Source organism: Bidens hawaiensis, unplaced genomic scaffold (genome assembly GCF_021521415.1).
Source record: "Bidens hawaiensis isolate Kalapana, Puna unplaced genomic scaffold, B.hawaiensis_p1.1 tig00074101_1, whole genome shotgun sequence".
NCBI lineage: Eukaryota > Viridiplantae > Streptophyta > Magnoliopsida > Asterales > Asteraceae > Bidens > Bidens hawaiensis.
This window is the reverse complement of record NW_027502869.1, coordinates 16,804-40,647: the sequence shown is the minus strand read 5'-3', so window position 1 is coordinate 40,647 and position 23,844 is coordinate 16,804. Positions and strand designations below refer to the sequence as shown.

Sequence of the window (23,844 nt, the reverse complement as noted above, 5' to 3'; positions counted from 1 at the left end):
TCAAGAGCGATCAAATGGAAAAGTAGATAGATTATGTGTCCGGGGATTGGGATTACTTAGGAATGTTGTGCTTATATTAGATTACATTTCTTTTGTAAATAAAGTATGTGTACATTTTGTATATTGTGTGTAAAAGTGGCCATACATTATTCATATAAGTTTCAGTATTTTATGTTTAACTTTTACCAGTTTCTTTGTTGGTTTTTAGTTTGAATGGTGCACATTTCCAGCCCACCTTTTTCAATATAATCAAACAATTATTTTCTAAAAGAATTCAGTTGTAAGTGTGGAATTTTGGTGCACATTTTCATGTTCTTTGTTATTCTTAGTATGGCATTTTGGTGCACGTTACTCCAAAAACCATCTATTTTGACATTTGAAGTACGTGCCAGATCACTATCACGTGTAGTGGCACCATGTATATTTCGTTTCTCAGACGGCTAATATCACAAAGTACTTCAAAACCCACATTCAAATTTGTTTAGCCCGTTCTTAAGCAAACTAGCTGTTGTAATCTTTCTTAAAATTAATAAAAAATTATTAGTAAATTAGCATTAGTAAGCGTAAGCTTTTGATTGAAAAAAGGTGCATAAGGTTTGACCCATTTGATAAAGTTCCTATTTGTTGATCTACTTCATATTTAATTGTTATATCTGTTTAATTACTAATTGATCTCCTGATGCCAATATCATCAGCCTCAACACAAGTACCACGGTACCGTGCTATAAAATATCGCCGTCGCATCGCACGGGTTCCAAATAGTGTGTGTGGGGGGGGGGGGGTATAAATAAAAATAAGAAGCTTCCTATGAATGGTAAGAAACCAATAGATTTTTAATATGTGACATTACAACCTATGGTGAATGAAAAATTTTAGGAAACTAAGTTGGTTATAATGGTGAAAGAGTAATTACAGGAAACCATGTCGGTTTTTGGTAATATTAAATCTCAATCATTGATTAACATGATCCAATGGTATGATTTATTCCTAGTCTTCCTAGGTAAGTATTTGTTTTTAGGATAACTAGGAAGATTAGGAATAAATCATAGCAATTGGATCATGTTAATCAATGGTTAAGATTTAAAATTACCAAAAACCGACATGCTTTCCTAGAATCGTTCTTTCATCATATATATATATATAGGGGAAAGTTCATGTACAAAATAATCTTAACATGAGAACATAGGAAACACTACTATCACACCCCAACCTAAGGCAGAATATGCCGGGGTGCAACATAATTGTATCATAGCTCAAAAGACACTAAATTAAAATACATATGTCAATATCTAAATTATATATTTCATATATCAAGTATGCAAAGCACAACATTGTCTCAAAACGAATAAGCATTACAACAAAATTTCATCATGCATCCTAAGGTCCAAACTATTCTTTAGCTTCTTTCTTCGTCCCAAAAAGCTACCTACGTCATACGTGAAAATATATAGTTTGTCAACATAAAGTTGAGCAAGTAATCACGGTTTTTGAATACATATAAAATTGAAATTGACAATTCCTTGCGATAAATATGAACTACTACAACTAGCATAACAATAATATAAAATTGTCTTTTCACACGAATCACATAGATAACGAGCTACTTCGATAGCGTATGATCATACTAATAATGAGAATGAGATACCAACAACCATAACTTAAAAGTAAACACATAATCACATTTGCACGTATAACCAATTAAGCAATATCATATAAATGCAAATAATGGAATTGTACTATAAAATAAAATAAAATAATTGAATTTGTGAACGCATAACGCCCCCAAAATATAAACGGTAAAAATGGGGATGCGAATTACTTACCTTTAGCGAGTGGATTAGTGACGATGAGATATGATTAAGTTAGGGTAGAAAACAATCAAGCTCCTTGAAGTACACCAAAAAAGATTCCTAGTTGTTATATACAATATAAATCAATTTATAAACGAAGTATTAACAAGACTTATAACGTAATTAAGGTTTGACGGGGTTTTAAGCAAAGTTGGGATTAAGAATTAAGGTTATTAATCGTTTTAAATAATTTGTAGTCTTTTCAGGTTTAAATCCATTATTATATTTGTTATTTATTATTTAATATTATTATTACCAACTTTATTGTTATTGTTATTATTATTATTATAATTATTATTATTATTATTATTATTATTATTGTTGGATAAATAGAATAAGTAAACATTACATAATATGTATCAATTTTGATGAAGAAGCATTGTGTATAATATCTATCTACCTATATATAGATTTATAAATAAACAATCATTATCAGTTTATAAACAAATTAATTATTTATAAAATGATATAATATCAATTAATACATGCATATTTATTACATTTTAATTATTAATTATATATATATATATACATATATATATATGTATATATATATATCTATGTATGTATACACATTAACAAAGAAAAAAAAGTTAATTAAAAGAAGATTTATTTTGAACCACATAAGATAGTTTGGTTCGATTTAACATACAACAAAAATGTATATGTTTATTGGTATTCCAATTATGTAACAATGTATATATAACAAAAAAAAAATATATCTATGGATATATATATTTGTGTGTGTGTGTATGTATGTATATTTGTATAATATATAGATGTTGGTAAAAGCTCGAATAATAATAGTTCAGGTTTCGTTTAAATGAAATAAAGTTTATTGGATTTAATATTAACAATAACATAATTAGGATAAAATAAATAACAAAAAAGAAATAAATAAATCAAACCAGGCCTGGGTGGGTTCGAACCCGCGCCCAGACCGGTTCATGAGTCCTAGCCACAAGTGTGTTGGCCAACAGAGCCAATAGTTATGTATGCTAATGGTTGTAAACGAAAATTTAAAAGTAAAGCTTGTTTCTGGTTCTTCCCCAAATGTAAACCCTGGATTTTGAATTCGGATTAACCGATTGCTGTAGGGTTAAATTGATTTGGGGCTATTGGTATTTGGTTAAAAACGACCCAAATACATGTTTCAATTACCAGAAACACTAAAGAATTGCAGGTGAATGGCGCAACAAGGCTCGCGACTCTAACTTGATCTCGAACGACCTTTTAACAGCTTTAAATCTTGAAATTAGGTTAGGTTTTAGATTCGTGATGTTACGGAGATGGTGTGTGAAGATTTAATTGAATTATAATCGTCTATTTATAGTGTCATTGGTTTGATATAGTCGCGGTTTAAATTTGAATGAATTAGTTATCTAATCGTTGTCATTTACCATGATTAAAGCGTCGGTGGTTCGTATTTTAGTGAAGAAATCATTTGGCTGAACCAATTTCGTGAATCATGGCGAAAAATATGAGTTACCATACTAGAGGGGGTTGTGTCGGCCGAGCTTGGGAGAGAAGGAGGAGAAGAAAGTTTTTTTGAATATTATTTGCAAATAAGTCCCTAAACAATAGAGGTGGACACAGTTTTGGGTTAAAAGTTAGTTAAGGGCATATTTTGTTTATCTTTGATAGTTAAAATCAAATAAACAATTAAATAGATGAAAAATTAAAATTAAAAAAATTGCGGGATTTTTATTGATGAATTACTCGGCTACAAAAATTGGTCAGATGCGACTACAATTACTAGAGAATGAAAAACCGAAATAAATTCGGGTGTTGCGAAATAAATGATTAGTAATAACTTTATTAATTTGATTTAATAACAATAGACCGAACATAAAATTTTAAACAGGTCGGGTTTTAGAGTCTGGAATTTAATGAATGTTAAAGTATTCACAACTTTTTGAAAATTTCGTCCCGAAATTAGAATACAAGAAAAAAAAAGTTAAAAAAAATAACCAAAATAACTAAATCATTTCCGTTATAAAACGAAACAACGCAGACGTTCGAGTGACCCGAAGAACACTACAAAGGGGTAATATGACAAGTCTACTTATATATAGGATGTACCAGCGGCGTATCTACTATGACTTGATCATATTATATATCATATGTACCGTTGTCCTATAGTCCCTCGGTTCTAAGTTGTTCGCACACCAACGTACCCACCATGATTTCCATGCGAGGGTTCCAGTAATTATGCGTGCACTCATAATTACTTATTTCGTCACATGGTTCGTTCCATTGGGTGGGTTAAAAATCATACATACACGTTTAACAAAAATCTTTTTGAAAATAAAAATAAAATTCTGAATAAAGGCGAAACAAAATTTAACGACCATTGAAAAATAAAGAAAACCCTTGAAGTCAAATATCAAGATAACTAGTGCAACACAAACGATTGAACAAGCTTAAATATCAAAAATCTTAGAGTGTATATCAAGATAGAACATTTGAAAGATGTAACAAGTTGTCGGGTATTAAAACCAAAAATAAAATCTCTTTTTATAGTAATCATCACGATGGTTAAGTCTAATATACGAAACATTGGGGGTCATGAGAGGCTATAAATTGTGTAAACATATGATAACCACAAGAATCAAACAAATTTAGAGAAATAATAACGCAAAGTTGTTAGTTGTGTTATTCCCGAAATAGTTTAATCGTTATGCGGAGGGTGTAAGTTTGTGACGCTCGTCTTGAGATAATGATAGATCATAAATGGGAACATAAAATCAATAAAATGAAACACATGCATAGGGCTCCTATTAGATAGCTATGCCTTAACCAAGTACACTGCCCCGGTTCAAATGTGACCGGTCATTGGCAGCCCAGATTACGGTTCCTATTAGATAACCATGTACATAGCCATGCAGATGGTCCCGATTTCCACTAACGATTACGTTTGAGGTCACCGGTCATAGGCCGTTAAATTGAGTTGATCATGAGCAAATAAATATAATTCTAAAGATAAATATAAGCAATGTGTGTCGTGCTTTGTGAGGAGAGTAAGTGAAGGTGGATATATCAAATGTAAACACTATTTTATTAATAATATTGAAAATTTGAGTACAAGGAGACATTATTCAAAAGAGAAGAACAAAAACGAAAGTAATAAATGTGAAAAGGATGGAAAAAAAATGTTGCTTGCAGCGTTTGTCTTCTCGGTGGAGGTAGGTATTTGGGCATAAGGACTAGTGTGAAGTGGTGCCATGATTTCTAAGCTGAAAGTCAATGGCGTTGATGTACACGCGTCCTTTGCGTGCCCTGGTTGGCTTGGTTCATTTGGGTTTGCTCGACCTAGTTTGGTTGAGGTTGAATAGCTTGGATGGGTTGGGCTTGCGTTGGTTGGGCTTGATCGGCTTGGGCTTGCGTTTGTAAGGTTTCAGCTTGATATATTTGGAGTTGGTTGGTTGGTTGGTTGGTTGGGCTTGGGTAGGTTTGAATTTGAAAAACAAGTTTTGGAAATGTGTTGCGAAGATGGTTTGGGCTACCGCAATGATAGAAGGCATGCATGGTTGGGAAAGATGGAGCATAGGGTAAGGCATATGGTTGGTGAAATGGTTGTGGAATGGGGGAGTTGAGTTGCGTTTGCATAGGATCTCGGCAATATTGGGTGAGGTTGTCGAATCGATGGCAATTGGTGTACACTCGGAAAGTGGATTGGGCCGAATGGTGACGTTGGCAAGTGTTGCAATATGGGTGTGGGTCGGTGTATGGTTTCTTGGTTGGAGGGGCTTGTTGGGCTTGTGACTGGGCTATGACATAGTTTGGTGAATTGGGCTTTCGTTTGTTAGTACGGTAATGAGATGAGTTGTGGTTGTAGTTGTGTTTAGAGGACTCAGGCTTTGAGGATTCGAGCTTGGACTTTTTAGCGGGCTCGGATGTAGGCTTATCTTGGCTTTTTGGAACTCTTCCGATTCAAGGTCCCAGCCTTAACGTGGTTTTCAGTGAGGGTTCCGGCTAGGGTAATGGCATCATGAAGATCCTTCAGGTCACGACTAAGGTCGGAATCTTGGATTTGCATCGGAAAAACCGAGATGTACTTATCGACGGCACGCTCGAGAGGTGTGGCCATATGTGGAATGAGGTGGCTAAGTTCGTGGAAACAGTCGTTATAAGACATATTGTCACCACTTTCTTGTTTTAAATTCCAAAACTCTTCTTCCAATTTTTGGAGCTCGTATTTCGGGAAAAATTTCTTGAGCATGAGTTTCTTAAGGTCGTCCCATGGCAAGGCCATGGCAACCTCAGCCCCAAGGGCTTTCTTTTTGCTATTCCACCAAGTAAGGGCGCTCAATTTGAAAACGCTCGAAGCATAAGTGGTCTTTTTGTCTTCCAGGGATGCACAATGGAGGAACACACTTATCGTGTGCTCGAACCATTGAAGAAAGGTTGTGGAACCCTCAGTCCCAAAGTAGTCGGTCGGGTTAGTGTTGGTGAATTGCTTGAAAGAGCAAGCATTCAAGGTTTGGAGTTGGGAGATGAGTATTGGGAGGGCTTCCATGATTCCCTTCATAATGCGAGATGACATGCTACGGCCAGAGTTGCTGACGCGACGGGTTCGGTTGATGAGGCGGGAAGACATGCTGCAAGGATAAAATGTGTAAAATTTACGAGACTCAGGTAAATATTATAAATGTATGAATTTGTGTAAAGTGATATTTGTGAATTTTATTTAACAATTTGAGGTTGGGATTGTGGTTGAGGTTTAGAATTGTAACAAAGTTTTATCTTCGTTAACATAATGAGGAAAAATAAACAAAATAATAAAATATTAACATAACTTAAAATTGAAATATAGGGTTTCATTTTTGGTTAGGATTTCATGAACCACCATGGTTCTTTCCAACAAAATGAAAATATCGAAAACCAAATAAAAGTTGTTGAAATAGTCATGTATAAATTTTACAAAATCGATGAAAATTGAGTTGTGAGGGGTGTTGAGGTAGATGGTTGAAGTAATTCGGGAGCCACCCCATATTTATATACTTCACCCATCGATTCAACTAAAACACAATACGGAAAACCGAGTTTAGCCACGCATAACCGTGAATTCAGTTATAAATTAAGGGTGTGATCGTCACATGACCACAATTGATACAATGAGGGTAGTAGATTCGTGAACGTTTGGTGTGATACGCTTTGGCTTAACAAGTTTCACACTCACACCTCACCCTCCAGGAAGGCAACCAGGTCTCGCGGCTGATCGAGATTTGTGCGCATTGCACTTTCTTAGGCTTGTAAGCCTTGTGTCAAGGGATCGGTGTACAGGTGTGTCCCCCTTACAGTTACTACGTATCCGTTACACGAACCATCCTCAAGGAGAGGGGAAGTAAAAAGATGGGTTTTCTTAAGGAAATTCACGATTAAAAATCATTCTAAAGTTTTGAAAATAATTTTTAAGGGTGAGGCATAGCCTCGGAATAAGTGTGTTCTTTTGTATACAATTGTATATGCTAAACAATTTCAATAAATTAAGCTATGTACAAAATACAAAAAAAAATTAAACAAGTAGGGTGCACATATAAGCATGCTACTAGGCTGTTACGTCTAACCACCTATCTTGTAGCCTTCGGCTCTGATACCAATCTGTCACACCCCAACCTAAGACAGAATATGTCGTGGCGCAACATAATTGTTCATAGCTCAAAAGACACTAAAATAAAATACATGTGTCAATATCTAAATTATTTATTTCATATATCAAGTATGCAAAGCACAACATTGTCTCAAAAGTAATAAGCATTGCAACTTAAATAATTAAAAATAAAATTCATCATTATTCATCTTGCATCCTAAGGTCCAAACTATTCATTAGCTTCTTTCTTCATCCCAAACCTGCGTCACGCGTGAAAATATATAGTTTGTCAACATAAAGTTGAGCAAGTAATCACGGTTTTTGAATACATATAATATTGAAAATGACAATTCCTTGCGATAAATATGAACTACTACAACTAGCATAACAATAATATAAAATTGTCTTTTCACTCGAATTACATAGATAACGAGCTACTCTGACGGCGTATGATCATACTAATGAGGATGAGGATAAGACACCAACAACCATAACTTAAAAGTAAACACATAGTCACATTCGCATGTATAACCAATTGAGCAATATCATATGAACGCAAATAATGGAATTGTAGTGTAAAATAAAATATAATAAAATAATTGAATTTGTGAACGCATAACACCCCAAAATATAAAACGGTAAAAAAGGGGATGTGAATTACTCACCTTTAGCGATTTGATTAGTGAGGATGAGATATGATTAAGTTAGGGTAGAAAACAATCGAGCTCCTTGAAGTACACCAACAAAAGATTCCTAGTTGTTAAATATAATATAAATCAATTTATAAACGAAGTATTAACAAGACTTATAACGTAATTAAGGTTTGATGGGGTTTTAAGCAAAGTTGGGATTACGAATTAAGGTTATTAATCGGTTTAAATAATTTGTAGTCCTTTCGGGTTTAAATTCTTTATTATATTTGTTATTTATTATTTAATATTGTTACTCCCATCGTTGTTGTTGTTATTATTATTATTATTATTATTATTATTATTATTATTATTATTATTGGATAAATAGAATAAGTAAACATTACTTAATATGTATTTATGTTGATGAAGAAGCATTGTGTATAATATATATCTATCTATATATGTATTTATAAATAAACAATCATTATCAATATATAAACAAATTAATTATTTATAAACATTATATAATATCTATCAATATATGCATATTTATTAAATATTAATTATTGATTATATAATATATATATATATATATTTACACACACACACATTAACGAAGTAAAAAATTTTAATTAACAGGAAATTTATTTTGAACCTCATAAGATAGTTCGGTTCGATTTAATATACAACAAAAATATATGTGTTTATTGGTATTCCCATTATGTAACAATGTATATATAACAAAAAAATATATCTATGGATATATATATATATATATATATATATATATATATCTGTGTGTGTGTGTGTGTGTGTGTGTGTGTATGTGCATAATATATAGATGTTGGAAAAAGTCCAGAAAATAATAGTTCTGGTTTGGTTTAAACGAAATAAAATTTATTGGATTTAATATTAATAATAACATAATTAGGATAAACTAAATAACAAAAAAGAAATAAATAAATCAATCCGAGCCTGGGTGGGTTCGAACCCACGCCCAGACCAGTTCATGAGTCCTAGCCACAAGTGTGTTGGCCAACTGAGCCAATAGTTATGTATGCTAATGGTTGTAAATGAAAATTTAAAAGTAAAGCTTGTTTCTGGTATTTCCCCAAATGTAAACCCTGGATTTTGAATTCGGATTAACCGATTGCTGTAGGGTTAAATTGATTTGGGGCTATTGGTATTTGGTTAAAAATGACCTAAATACATGTTTCAATTACCAGATATACTGAAGAATTGCAGGTGAATGGCGCAACAAGGCTTGCGAATCTAACTTGATCTCGAACGACCTTTTTACGGTTTTGAATCTTGAAATTAGGTTAGGGTTTAAATTCGTGATGTTACAGAGATTGTGTGTGAAGGTTTAATGGAATTATAATAGTCTATTTATAGTGTCATTGGTTTGATATAGTCGCGGTTTAAATTTGAACGAATTAGTTATCTAATCGTTGTCATTTACCATGATTAAAGCGTCGGTGGTTCGTATTTTAGTGAAGAAATCATTTGGCTGAACCAATTTCGTGAATCATGGCGAAAAAGATGAGTTACCATACTAGAGGGGGTGGTGTCGGCCGAGCTTGGGAGAGAAGGAGGAGAAGAAAGTTTTTTTGAATATTATTTGCAAATAAGTCCCTAAACAATAGAGGTGGACACAGTTTTGGGTTAAAAGTTAGTTAATGGCATATTTTGTATATCTATGATAGTTAAAACCAAATAAACAATTAATAGATGAAAAATTAAAATTAAAAAAATTGCGGGATTTTTATTGATAAATTACTCAGCTACAAAAATGGGTCGGATACGATTACAATTACTAGAGAATGAAAAACCGGAACTAATTCAGGTGTTGCGAAATAAATGATCAATAATAACTTTATTAATTTGATTTAATAACAATAGACCGAAGATAAATTTTTAAATGGGTCGGGTTTTACAGTCCGAAATTTAACGAACGTTAGAACTACCAATCTATCAAAAATGAGAACATAGGAAACAATATCAACTACAATATCAATCTAAATAAGCAATGTTTTACAATAACAAAGAAAAAAACTTAATAATAACAGCAAAATAATAAAAATTAGCACCAAAATAATAACAGCAAATACTTATAACAGCATAAGAAAAAAACCTAATAATAACTAAAAAATGTAAATCAACAAATACTTATATCGTCTCATAATCGGAAATCAACATATACAAACAAAAAATAACAGCAAACAATTATAAAAACAATCATAATAATTATAACAAATTAGTTATCACTGTTTTCATGTTAATAATAAACTGTATTTGATCCTGAAAATATGTGTGTGTGTGCGTGTGTGTGTTATAATTTGAATTTGAATCAAATCGAATAAAAAATCATAAATTTGTATTCGATTCATATTCGAGTTATATACTAGAATACGAATCGAATTTTAATTTTTTAAAACCAGATTCGAATCTTAATAATCAAATTTGAATCGAATAGAATTTCGAATGTTTCGAATTCAAATCGAAATCTGAACGCCCCTACTTATGACTTATTTCTTTTACAATTTTCAATTTTGTCAAACACCTTATGACTTTTTAGAAAACTTATAACTAATAAGGTAGGTAAACAAACACCCCATTAATTCATATTCAATAATGAGGGTAAGGTTAAAATAAAAAGTACAACAAAAATGAAAAGGATGAGACTGAATCTAATTCATTGATCATAGATTTGGATGGTGGAGATTAATTTAAGAATAAAATTGATGAGAATGGCATTAAGGTAATAACCAACTTATGATGACTTTGTCTCTCCACATGCAAGGCACATGTCAATTCCCGTATCATTTTAGAACGTCCATAACTTTTTCATACGACATTTAAAAAAAAATATCATAATAACAAGCATTTTTTTTATCTTTAATATGAATATCATATATAAAAATAAAAAAAATAGTGGGTTTTTTTATATTGTGTTATTTGGTTGTTCATTCTGTTTTTTAATTGGGTTTTTCTATACATTGTGCTATAGATTTTGGCCATTGTGTTTTTTAATTGATACTCATATTAAAGATAAAAATTAAAACAAAGATTACATCATTGTATTCTTTTGTTCGTTATTGTGTCTTTGTGCTCGACATTTGTTTTCTACTTATCATTGTGTTTTAGTCATTGTGTAATGCGTTCATTGTCTTTGTTCAGAATTGACATGTGGCATTCCCTTGATTTGAGAAAAATAGTATTATGTTCATTGTGTATTACGTTCAAGTCATTGTGTAATATGTATTTTCCATTGTGTTTTACATCTCAGGTCATTATGTTATATATTCACCATTGTGTCTTACATTCCAGGTCATTGTGTTATATGTATTCATCATTGTGTTTTACATTTCAGGTTATTGTGTAATATGTATTCATCATTATGTTTTATGTATTAGATAATTTGTTGGTACTTTTCATTATATATTTACATATTATAATTACACAACGGTGTTATTAGTATTAAAAAAAACACAATGATAAGTTGAAAGACACAATGACGAAAAAAACACAATGACAAACAAGACAAGACAATAACGTAAAAGACGCAATGCTAAGCAAAAAGACACAATGACGTAATTTTTGTTTTAATTTTTATATAGAAAAATTATACTCATATGAAAGATAAAAAAACGTTTGTTATTATGGTGAGTTTTTTATCTTTTTAATATCATATGGAAAAGTTATAGACATTTTAAATTGATGGGAGAATTAGCATGTGACTTGCATGTGAAGAGGGAAAATATATACTATTGCTTTTATACCATTTTTCCTTTAGTTCTCACTTAACACATGTCAATTAATTATGACGTATTGCACTTCTCATTTTTGTTGGCCATTTTAGAATAGCTCATTCTCAATAATGAATAGGATTTTGAAAATCGGATCCAAATACTGAATTCGATTTTCGAATCTTCGAATGTCGGAATTTCAAACTCACCAATGTGATTATTTGAATTCGAATATAATATGATATGAGTAGGGTTCCCCATATCACCCGACCCACACCTGGCCCTCTAGGAATATCTGGAGGCCTGAAACCATGTGATATATAGGGCTGTCACTTTTACCCGAAACCCGAAACCCAACCCGAAAAAACTCGTACCTGAACCCGAACTAACCAAAACCAAAGAACCCGAACCTGAGAAAAGACTAACCCGAACCCGAGCCAAAGTAATTTGGGTTGGTTCTCGGGTTTGATTTATAAGTTTCGGGTCAACCCGAATAAACTTCTAGTTTTAAAATTAAATATATTTTTATGTATAATAAGCCAAGTCTTAGCCACTAAAGTTATCATATTATAGCTTTAATCGACTGTTGTCATTCTAACTATTATGGATCAATTGTTTATTAATTTATGTTTTCCGTTTATTACTAATAGCAACCGAAATCGAACAACCAAATCACGTCCGATTGAATACGATTAAGGCTCGAGTTAGTTTTACTCTTCTTTTGAATTATTTTATCAAATTATATTGTTTTGTTATTTGTTATTTGTGTTATAAGTAAAGAATTATATCTTGTTTTAATTTTATCATTGTAGTTTTAATTTTTTTTTTGTTTTTGTGTTTTTTTTTTCTTTGTTTGTTTTCTAGGATACTCAAAACCCGATTAACCCGAACCCAAAAATCCCGTGAGAGATTTGGGTTGGGTTTTGGGTCAAGATTTAAAACTTTGAAACCCGAAACCCGAAAAACAAACCCGAAGAACATCCCTATGTATGGATTAGAGAATATTAAGAAGTTTGTTATGGTTATCAAATAAGTATAAGACAAATATGAGCTGTTGCTTTATTTAAAAGTTTGTAGGCTTCTTTCTAAGATGTTAGTTCTCTTCGTTTCTCTATGTTTGGATATCTATTTACTATATTTCAATTTGTTTTAATAGTTAATAAGAAAAACTTATGTTTCCTTTTTTTTCATTTTTCTCTTGCATTCTTGGATATTTAGTTCATCTCGAAGCCAACCGTATCAAAAACATTTCTACTCGTTTTTATTTGCTTTATATGTATAGTAATGACAAACACTAATGCATAACTTTGTATATTAATAGCAAACAATCTAATACATAACTTAGGCTTAGAAGTACTACTAACAATCAGGGTCGTCTTCAAAAAGTAAAAAAAAAAAGAAGGGCCCGGTACATCAAAAACAAAATACCCTAAAATAAAAACTCAAAAAGTATAATATAATACGAAAATATAACATACTAAAAATGATGTTTATTCGGTCGGTAAAATATGCGTGTTGCAGCGGCAAATTGACGCGAACTTGGGTGGTGTCGGCCATGTTTATTACGATACCGAAACTAAACCCAAAAGCTAATTTCGTCAAGTTAACATATTTAGAAATAAACAATAAAAAAACACGGACGTTGCGGCGATGAGTCGACGCGAATTCGATCGGTATTAGACATGCTCATTATTACTAACGGAAGTAAACCTAAAAAATAATTTCATTAAATTATATTTAAAAAAAAAGAAAAAGAAAAGCATACTTAAGAAAAACATAGGAATAACTAATAAAAGAACAATCACCACAAATAAAGATAAGAGTAACTAATACAAAAAAAACTTACAAGTGCTTCCAATGAGTTTAGAACTTACGGAAAAAAGCATAGCATTTTAAGACTTAGGAAACTCACATCAAACTATAAACCAGATCTTTAGTTTAGTCAATAACTAAAATTAATTATACAAATGAGTGAAAAATATACATATATACAAAAAAAAAATAAAAATCTGTGGGCCTCATAGAGGAGTGGCCCTGGGTCTGTGTAACGTCTGTAACTTTCCGATAAAAAGGTTTAACCTTGTAGTGTTGTGTACACCTTTTGGGCTTGACCCGGCATTCTTCCGAGAGCTCCTTGCCACCCTCGTAAACGTATCTTGCTTAACTTTTCATGCAAGTTCAACTCTTAATAAAGTGGAAGGGCCAGAATGTAATATTTTATATTATAATCAAAAATCAAAACCCTAGCCCCCTCCTAGGATGTCCGATCGGCAGCAGCAAGGTTCCCAAACCATCCGATTTTCTTTTTCCAACCAACATTAAGGTGTAAAAATCTAATTCCAGGTTAGTCCCATGTTCCCTCTAGTCTTTTACACCTTAAACCATCCTTATACATCGCGTATTGATCGTTAAACGGCTTGTTGTAAGCTTGTAGGTGGCTGTCCAATTGAGAAATTCCGGGGCTATTTTGATTGGGTTTGTTTCACCAAAATCTTACTAGGTATGTCACATACATCATACTAAAATTCCATGGCCAATGGAGATGTTTAGGTCGGTCAATCGATTTTAGTTCGAAAACTAGGGTTTATCGGGTGTAGGATTGGCAATTGTTGAGTTTGATGCGTTAAACGATCGGATGACCGGCCGAATCAGTTTGTACAGCCCGGGGGGGGGGGGGTTTAAGGGCTATGGAAAAACTATTTTTTTGATGCTCGGGGCTGTTGTAGTTAGTGCTTCGTCAATCGAGTCGGCGGTGCGAGAATTTTCGTTTAAATGTTAAAGTAAGAGTTGTAAAAAGGAACCGTCAACCCTATCAACTCGGGTGACATAATCTTGATGAATGAAAATATTTAAAATGGAATTTGGTCCATTCGGGGCTGATTCGTTTAACAAATGGTTTTAATGTTTATTACACGCGCATTCGACCCGATTTGATTACCCTTGGGCCTTTGGCCAAGTTGTTGGGCCTTGGGCCAAAGTGTTGGGCTTGAACGGCCAATTAGGCAAGAGTGTTCTTACGGTCTAGTTTAGTAACGTGTTATGTATAACTTACAGGCCCTTGCTTGTGATTGTGTACTTAAGGATTTCCTAGCTCGTTGCAGGTGTTCGATTGATTTCAGGTGAGTTCATGATGCACTTTTTAATCCTTTTACGTTTTGGGCTAGCATACACACCTTATTTCAAATTTTACCCGATTTTAATCGCTTAAACTATTGGATGGTATTACATGGTCTTATTCGTGATTTTGCATTTTGAAAGCTATGTTTGAATTATTTTCTATGCCTTAGGATATTTTATACTCGTTTATGGTCTTATATTCCTTAAGGTTACATATATTATTAATGGTCTAGGCTCGAGGATACATTTAGGCCTAGTATTAATTTCTAGATTATCCATTATTTATGGATTGAATGTGATGATATGGTTTGGTTGAATGTGTGAATTAGATGTTTGTATGTGTGTATGTGAATGTGTATGTGATGGTAAACTGTGACCTGGTAAAATATATTACTCGGGGAGGACCCGGGGTGAGGAAGCCTGTGTTGCATGTTTATGACGCGGCTGGGTCAAATATATTACTTGGGGAAGACCCGGGGTGAGGAGGCCCGCCGTTCTATAAACCGTGGTCGGGTCAAATATATTACTTGGGAAGACCCGGGGTGAGGAGTCCCGTATCACGTGTTTGGTATGTTAAACCGCGACCGAGTCAAATATATTACTTGGGGATGACCCGGGGTGAGGAGGCTCGTGTTGCGTAATTTTGTTTTATTAAACTGTGACCAAGTCAAATATATTACTTGGAGATGACCCGGGGTGATGAGGCCCGTATCACGTGTTTGGTATGTTAAACCGCGACCGTGTCAAATATATTACTTGGGGATGACCCGGGGTGAGGAGGCTCGTGTTGCGTAATTTTGTTTTATTAAACTGTGACCAAGTCAAATATATTACTTGGGGATGACCCGGGGTGAGGAGGCTCGTGTTACGTGATTTTGTTTTATTAAACTGTGACCGAGTCAAATATATTACTTGGGGATGACCCGGGGTGAGGAGGCTCGTGTTGCATGATTTTAACGGTTTTGCTAAACCGCGGCTGGGTCAAATATATTACTCGGGGAAGACCCGGGGTGAGGAGGCCTGTGCTGCGTGGCAAGATGTTTAATGTTTTATTTACTTATGATTTGGTTAAGAAAAGCTATTTATGATTTTATGGACTCATGATTTTTCCCTTACATTCCATACTCATGGATTTTTAAATTGTTTAATGAATGTCGTTTATGAAAACTTGAACTCACTCAGCTCTAGCTGACTTTGTGTGTATGTTAGATTGATTTTCAGGTTAAGAAGTGGATGCTACCGCTTTGACGTGCTGGATGCTACTCGGGAGGTTGACGGCATTTCTGGTCAAGGATTTCAAACAAAACAAATATTTTATTTACATTTGATTTTGGACACCTGTACCCATGTTTGAGATTTTTAAATACTTACATTTTTTCCGCTGTTATTTACTCTGAACTGGTTTTAAATACAAAGAATTGTTTGGTTTTAAATTTTTGTGAAATTGTAGATGTGATTACCAACTGTAGGATTCCCGGGATTCGGGGTCTTACAGTCTGAGCCCTCCCTGCCCTCTCCATGGGCCGGGCCTGCTAACAATGTCACAACGGGTTACTAGTAAATTGTAGTCAAGTGCCACCACGACATCTACTTTCTCTCATGCTATGCTATGTGAAATGCGAGTCCACAACGTAGGTGTCACATAACATTTGAAACCTTCACATTCCACACAAAGTTTTTTGATATGATAGAGTGAAATATGAAATGTATTGGTGGAGTGATGGAGATAAATTATTCGTTTATTTATTTATTGAAATTTTAAAAATATATATATACAAATTAAGCACCATATATTAATGCCTCGTGTCCATTAAGTTGTCCCACACCATCGCCCCCACGCCTTCCCGTGACCTGTTGTCGATCTGGCACTCCCCACCGCACCCATCCTCCCGTGCCCCTCCATAATGTATGGCATCATGGACGATAATTCTTAGAATTAAACCAAAAAAATCCGAAAATTGATTTACTTCATATGAAATTAAAAAAATCTGAACCGAATTATGAATTTAATTTGCAAATAAAATTTGAATTTTGGAATTTTAAACCCATCAAACAAATTATTTAAATATGAGTATTTCTACTTTTTAATATGCTTGATGCCTTATATTACTTTTGGCTTAGAAATAGTAATAGTGGACTCGTAGTAAACTCAAATAAAATGCCTGAATATGTATATGGGGTAAGTGAGCTTGAGCTCATTTAAGCTTGAGCTTAACGTGTTATGGTATTATATATATAAACTTTGAGCTTGTATTATATATTCAAATTCTAAGCTCGACTCATTTTTAGTTATTAATTTACTAGCTTTGGAGCCTGCAATCTAAATAATAAAGTTACAAATAAAGCAAATAAATATATAATGTATATAGAAAAATATATTACATCTATGTTTGTATCTATACCATGTGTATATAAACTGATTTTATTTATATCACAAAATGACTTTTTAAAAAAAAATGAACTTAATATAATAATAATAATAATAATAATAATAATAATAATAATAATAATAATAAAGCAAGTGCAAAAACATACTCGGGAACGCTTAATCTATTGAAAATTTCATTCTCAGTATCATATTTGTATAATTGAAAGAATTTTGGGTATGAACCAATATCGGAGAAGACTTCTCATACAATAACAGTTCTGAGCTACACCATGAAAAAGATTTTGATAAGTTTGAGGGGCTTCTCGACTTTACCATAATGACAACACATAAAAATAACACGTTAACCCGTTCAATTTTGTGAATGTTTTGCTCCGCTTGAGCATAATTTGCATGACATGCTTCACATATAACATTCTTATCATCATTAAAGGAAAAAATCAATGTTGACACAAAAGCTTCAAATTTAATAAAAGTAAGAAGCATTGATAGGCCTGGGGGGTGGCATGTCGGAATTGTTCACAGTCTTTTCTGATATTTTAATAGTCATGGGAAGAATAGTCAATTTGTCAAATCTCGAATCTTTCATCATTTCCAAAATTTCCTTGAAAATAAATTCGAAACCCAAATAACGTTTAAAATTCTAGCTTTCGTTTGTTGACATTTTCAAGTCAAAACATTGAAATAGTATCAAATTTGAAGATAAATCTATTTGCATTATCAAACTTTTAAGAATATTCAGATTATCCATTTTTGACCCGTAACAAATTTTGAGCCAAATGTAATTAACTTATTACAAACAATCTATTCACCAACTTTGACAAACAACAATCAAATTTAAGTTCCACAAAAAACTCGTAACAGTTGTTGATAAAAAAACCAAGAAACTAAATATTGGAAATTTTATTATATACGAAGTGATTAGTATACAATTCTCGAATTTTAACATACACAAACACACACACATAGTTAATAACTAACCGAAAAAATAAATAAATAAATGTATATTAAAAAAATAATAGATGGATTGATTTTAAAATAATGGATCAACTACATATTAAGCGTATATTTGTAACTTAATGATTAAAAAATTTTCTTCATTAAATGAAAGCATATTCGAGGGGATTTTTTTTAATCTTCAACAATATACATAGTATAATATGTTATATGATAACATTTGAATTATATTCTTTTCAATCTTTAACAAACACAGTTTTTTATTGATTTTTGGATTTCACCACGTATGTTTTCGAATATATTCTAACAAACAATGTAGTAGTATAATATGTAAATATTTATTTTTTAAAAATGTTTAGATATAATATAAATAGAGTGTAAAAGTAAAGTGAGTAATTAATGATATATGACAGGGTTATTAGTTTAGGAGAGAAAAAATTGTAAGATTTAACTACAAAACGACATGTGTCCACAATTATTTTCTTTTATTAGAAGAGGTAGATTTATATAAAAATTTTTATATACATATATTTAAAAGACTAGTTTTTATCCCCCGTACTACGGGGGTTGTTTAAATTTTTCGTTTCTAATATTGTGAATGTATTTTTTTTATTTTAGTTTATTTATTTTAAGAAGTTAATAATATACCTGAACCTATTTTTATTAATTTATGTCGGGTTATGCTCATTTTTAATGAAATGCTGAATGAATTATCTACTTAATTTTTATATTTAATTGTTTATGTTCATTTGTTATAATTTTGATTACTTTATGAAAATTTTCATTTAAGTTAAACTTAAACGAAAAAAGAATCGCTAATTTAACTAAATCCATATTGAGAAGTTAAATTAGGGTTTGATTACGGAGTTTGTTTTACATTTATAATATTTATATTTTTTTGTACTTTAATTTTATTTATTGTAAGAAAATTAATAATATATTTAGGGTTTGATAATGAAAGGAAATAAATAAGAGGTTTTAACCCGTTTAAAAGTTACATTCTAGTGGCTTGAGAGAAAATAGGAAGGTTTCGTTTATATATATTTAAGATTTATATATAACAAAAACTTATATTATTTTGTTATTTTCATAACAAAATTATATAGCGCGGTGCACTGGGTTTTGAGCTTAATAGTGTATTGTCAGAGACGTATAAGTCATAAGATTAGCTACGGATAGGAAATAACATACAGCTTACAAAACGATGCAAAGTTGGTTCACTACTAACACTCCGCCCGATCTTCTGATTCTTGATGTTCTTAACATCAATAACTATTTCTTTTCCATCAAAACCTGGAAATCACTTAAGCAATCTATTACTTACGTATATATATCATATTTACAACAACAATATATAAAAATGAGCTTAAATACATATAAAAACTATGTGTTGATTCTAACACACCAATACAATAAAATAAATACAAATATTTAATAAAGACAATACGAGTATTGTATAAAAACACTCACACTGAAATCTATACATGCTTTATCTCTAAAATTTGTTAAAAAATAAAGAGAATGGTACAAAAACTACCTAATCACTACTACATCTCGTTCTCTAAAATAAGAGAAAAAAAAAATAGAATGCAATAGTAATTCTCTAAATATAGAGACATGCCATTCATTCTCTATCTACGTCTTTATACATATTTGTGAGTGTTTAGGTGTTAAAAAGAGAAAAAAATAAGATAAAAATATTATTTAATTGAATATAAATTAATATAGAGAATTAAATGTGAGGAGTTCTTAAAATGTAAAAAAAGCAGGATAAAATGCTTTTATGTAAATTATAATGAGAGAAAGAAACCATTCTGAAAGCTCCAACACTCGTCAACATTTATACTATGTTTTCGAGTTTAGGGGGGAAATGAAAGAACATTGATGGTGGAAAAAATGAGAAGAAAAGTTTTCTTTTCAAATTGGAAAGAAAAGAGAGAAAAGAAAAGATGGGGAAAGAATAGAATAAAAAGCCTTTAAACAATTGGGTTTTTAGGATACGAGGTCTTGGGTTCAAGTCCGACTACAAGTATTAAAAGAAATTTGCCGTTCAAACATAAGGAAAGGAGCTTTCCTTTCATTTCCTTTCTCTTGGTAAGTGAACTCGGGGAACACAGAGTTATTTCACCGATTAAAAACACCCTTCCATGTAGGGGTGTCATTCGAGTAATTTCTTTGGAAAACAATAAACCTTCAATTTGAAAATTTGAACAAGACTATTAATAAATCTATTAAAGGATACGTGGTTTCATAAAAAATATCTTAGTCATTTTTTATTCTTTATCAATCTTGATAAAAATCAATCGCAAACCGGCCCAATGTAATATGGGTTGATGTGGTTTAACAGTCGTATGAAAATAAAATTTTTGTGTAACAATAAAAATATGCATGAGTGAGTTTTATATTAAACTAGCATTTTGAAACCCCGCGTTGCGAGGGGAAGGGGTCCGTTGATTTGAATGTTGTTTAGGGTTTGGATTGAGACCCGAAACTTGAAAGCAAGTCAAAGTGACCCTTCAATAATTTATTTTAAAACTAACTTATATCCAAAAATCCTTGTAACCAATGTACTTAATGGAATTGGTACCAGGTATCGAACACAAACTCAGGCACGTTTGTTATTGAGACACTTCACAAAACTCAATTGTTCAGATTACAATCTCCTAAACCCCAAAGCACGGGTATTTATAATCTAACATATCACATTTAGACTACAATTAGGATTGCTAAATAATAGAACATGATAATTATACCAACAATTAAATCTGAGCACATTTAATTGTTTATAGTTATCCATTTCTTAAATCATGCTACTTAGCCTTTGCACCAAGTAATGCTCTTGACCTGAAATTCCCAACAGTACTGACCTGTAACAAAACTTACCTGAATAAAATACCCATGCTAGAAAAATAATCCTTGTGTTTTGACCGACAACCGAAACTTAAAAGCAAGTCAAAGCGAGTTCATTAGCAATGCGCATCAATACACGAAAACATTAATGTTTCATAAGTTTTTTTTTATGAATTAAAATACAGATTGGTAAACATCAACTCCAGCTATCACCATTAGTTGCTGACAGTGTTTTAGCGTATCAACGCAAGATGGCGTAGCTTAGATGTGTTTGTAGCACAACACATATTCTACGCCCTATATTAGAAAAAAAAACTATAATTACAAAGAGTATATAAAAAATAATTGCTGCTATTTAACTCCATTATACTCTTACCTGTATAGAAGTTTACTGTTTTTCACCCGTATCACAACCAACCCGTTCCTTTTATGTTGCCAATGATAACCAGGTTACAACACGCACCACACCATCCATGTTTTGGCCTAACGTCACCAAACCAAACTAAATGAAATGAACTGACTCGTTTTAGTCTAGCAATCGAACATATTTCCACAAATCAACAAAATTAAATGAAAACTCATTGGCATATTATGACCAAAATACCATATATCTTTATGCTAATAACTCAAACAAAAAGCAGACAAAATTTTGCATGTCTATCCGTATGTGTTTGATCCATTTTAAGACTTTATCACCAAAATACCATTTGTAGGTCTACTTGTTCAAGTAACTTTTCTGTAACAGTTCAACATATATGTTAGATTCATTTAAACTATAATCAGCAAGACTGAACTTCATTTGATCAAAACCGGCCGTTAGATTTCAAATCAAGATTTGATTCAATCTTTCTTAGTATTCATCAGTGTTGCCAAACAGTAATTTTGGTGTCTCACATGATAATTTCTAAAGAAATAAGGTAAAGCTGTTGAAATCTATTAGGAATTTTTATTGATTAAGCTATTCACACCTATAGTAAATTAATAATTTTACAGAAACGTAAACGGTGATCAATGTAGGGCTGCGAATACTGAAGTACACCGAATTATTGTAGTTACCTTCTATGACTGTTTTGATGGAAGTGCTCCAAAAGTGTCAGTACAAAGTGCCTAAATCAGTTGGGTCAGTTGAGAGGTTCAAGTCATGGGCTGAGTTTACCGGGTTTCCTGATGCACGTTTATTTTATGCTTTATGTTCTGTTTAGAATAAGTCTTTTAGACTGTTAGGTCTTTTCCTGTTTTCTTGTTTTAGTTTGTTATCTTTTCTAGTATTTATACTCGGTGCCTGTGTTCTTATAAAACATATGAAAATAATAAAAGTTTCCTCTCTTTCACATTGAAATCTCTTATTGGTCTCACTATAATCTGATTCACTGATCTTCAGTGGTATCAGAGCCAAATCCCTACCCTCATTACCATTCAAAAAACAGTTTTCCTAAAACCCTAATGGCCGAGCCAACTTCCGCTATCCAAACTCAGCCTAATCCGATCCCCATCTTTAAAGGGGACGGGTATGAATACTGGAATATAAGGATGAAAACCATCCTCGGATCTCGAGACTTATGGGACCTGGTTGAATCAGGCGTTGATCATAGTGAAAACGACCAAACCTGTCTTAAAGCTGCTACAAAAAAGGATGCTCATGCTATGGCAATCATCCAACAAGCCGTACATGATCAACTGTTCTTGAGAATTGCTGCAGCAAGAAGTGCTAAAGAAACTTGGGATATCTTGAAAATGGAATTCCAAGGAGATGAGCAAGTTAAAGCAATTAAACTACAAGGGTTGAGGCGTGACTTTGAAAACCTGTCCATGAATAAAGGTGAGCTTGTTGGTGACTATTTTGCCCGGATCATGGCTATTGTTAGCCAAAAGCGTTCCTATGGCGAGGTTGTCTCAGATCAGATCATTGTTGAGAAGGTATTGAGAAGCCTTACACCCCGATTTGACTTCATTGTTCCCACTATTGAGGTCTCTTCGGATCTTACAAAATTAACACCGGTGACACCGATGGGATCCTTGCAATCCCAGGAAGCATGTCTAAATAGTCGGTCAAAAGAAAAGGGTGAAAGAGCTGAAGAGCAAGCACTGCAGGTTGTGCAAACCCCTAGTCCGGGGTTCCGATCTACCTCTCCCAGAGGTAGAGGTCGCGGCTCATTTAGAGGTAGAGGTCGAGGGCGAATCACTGATCGCAACAAAGTTCCATAGTGCCATTTGTGTAAAACGTTTGGTCATTTTAAACGTGATTGCTGGTACAATGAAGACAACCAAGCCCAAGTCGTAACCGAAGAAACTCCTACTCAGACTTCCACTCAAGAACCTGAAGAAGAACCCAACCTGTTCATGTTGTTCACCGGAAGTGGAGACGAGCACTCAAGTCTTCTCTGGTACTTGGACTCAGGGTGTTCAAATCACATGACCGGGTCAAAGAAATTTTTCAACACCTTGATGAGTCGTTTACAGTGGAAGTTAATCTTGGTGACAAGAAAAAACTTCAAGTAAATGGCAAGGGAACTGTACGCGTAAACCTGCCAAATGGGAATTTTAGATTGCTTGAACGCGTGTATTATATCCCAAGATTAGAATACAATTTACTGAGTGTTGGCTAACTTATGAAGAAAGGATATGCCATTCGTTTTGATGATGGGAAGTGTGTGATAACAAATAAGCAAACTGGTGCAGATCTCATGACTATTAAGGTGGCTAAGAACAA

At 32.7% G+C, this 23,844-nt stretch overlaps 1 protein-coding gene across 1 annotated transcript; it reads left to right on the top strand.

Annotated features, from left to right (window-relative positions):
• The first annotated feature begins 22,577 nt into the window (after positions 1–22,577).
• LOC143606297 (uncharacterized) lies at positions 22,578–23,339 on the top strand. The gene has a single exon (XM_077082109.1). The coding sequence runs from the start codon at positions 22,578–22,580 to the stop codon at positions 23,337–23,339; it is 762 nt and encodes a 253-aa protein (XP_076938224.1).
• Positions 23,340–23,844: the final 505 nt, after the last annotated feature.

What these genes read in the sequence shown, in the direction of transcription:
- LOC143606297 (XM_077082109.1), top strand. Translation starts at nt 22,578, where the DNA reads ATGGCCGAGCCAACTTCCGCTATCCAAACTCAGCCTAATCCGATCCCC.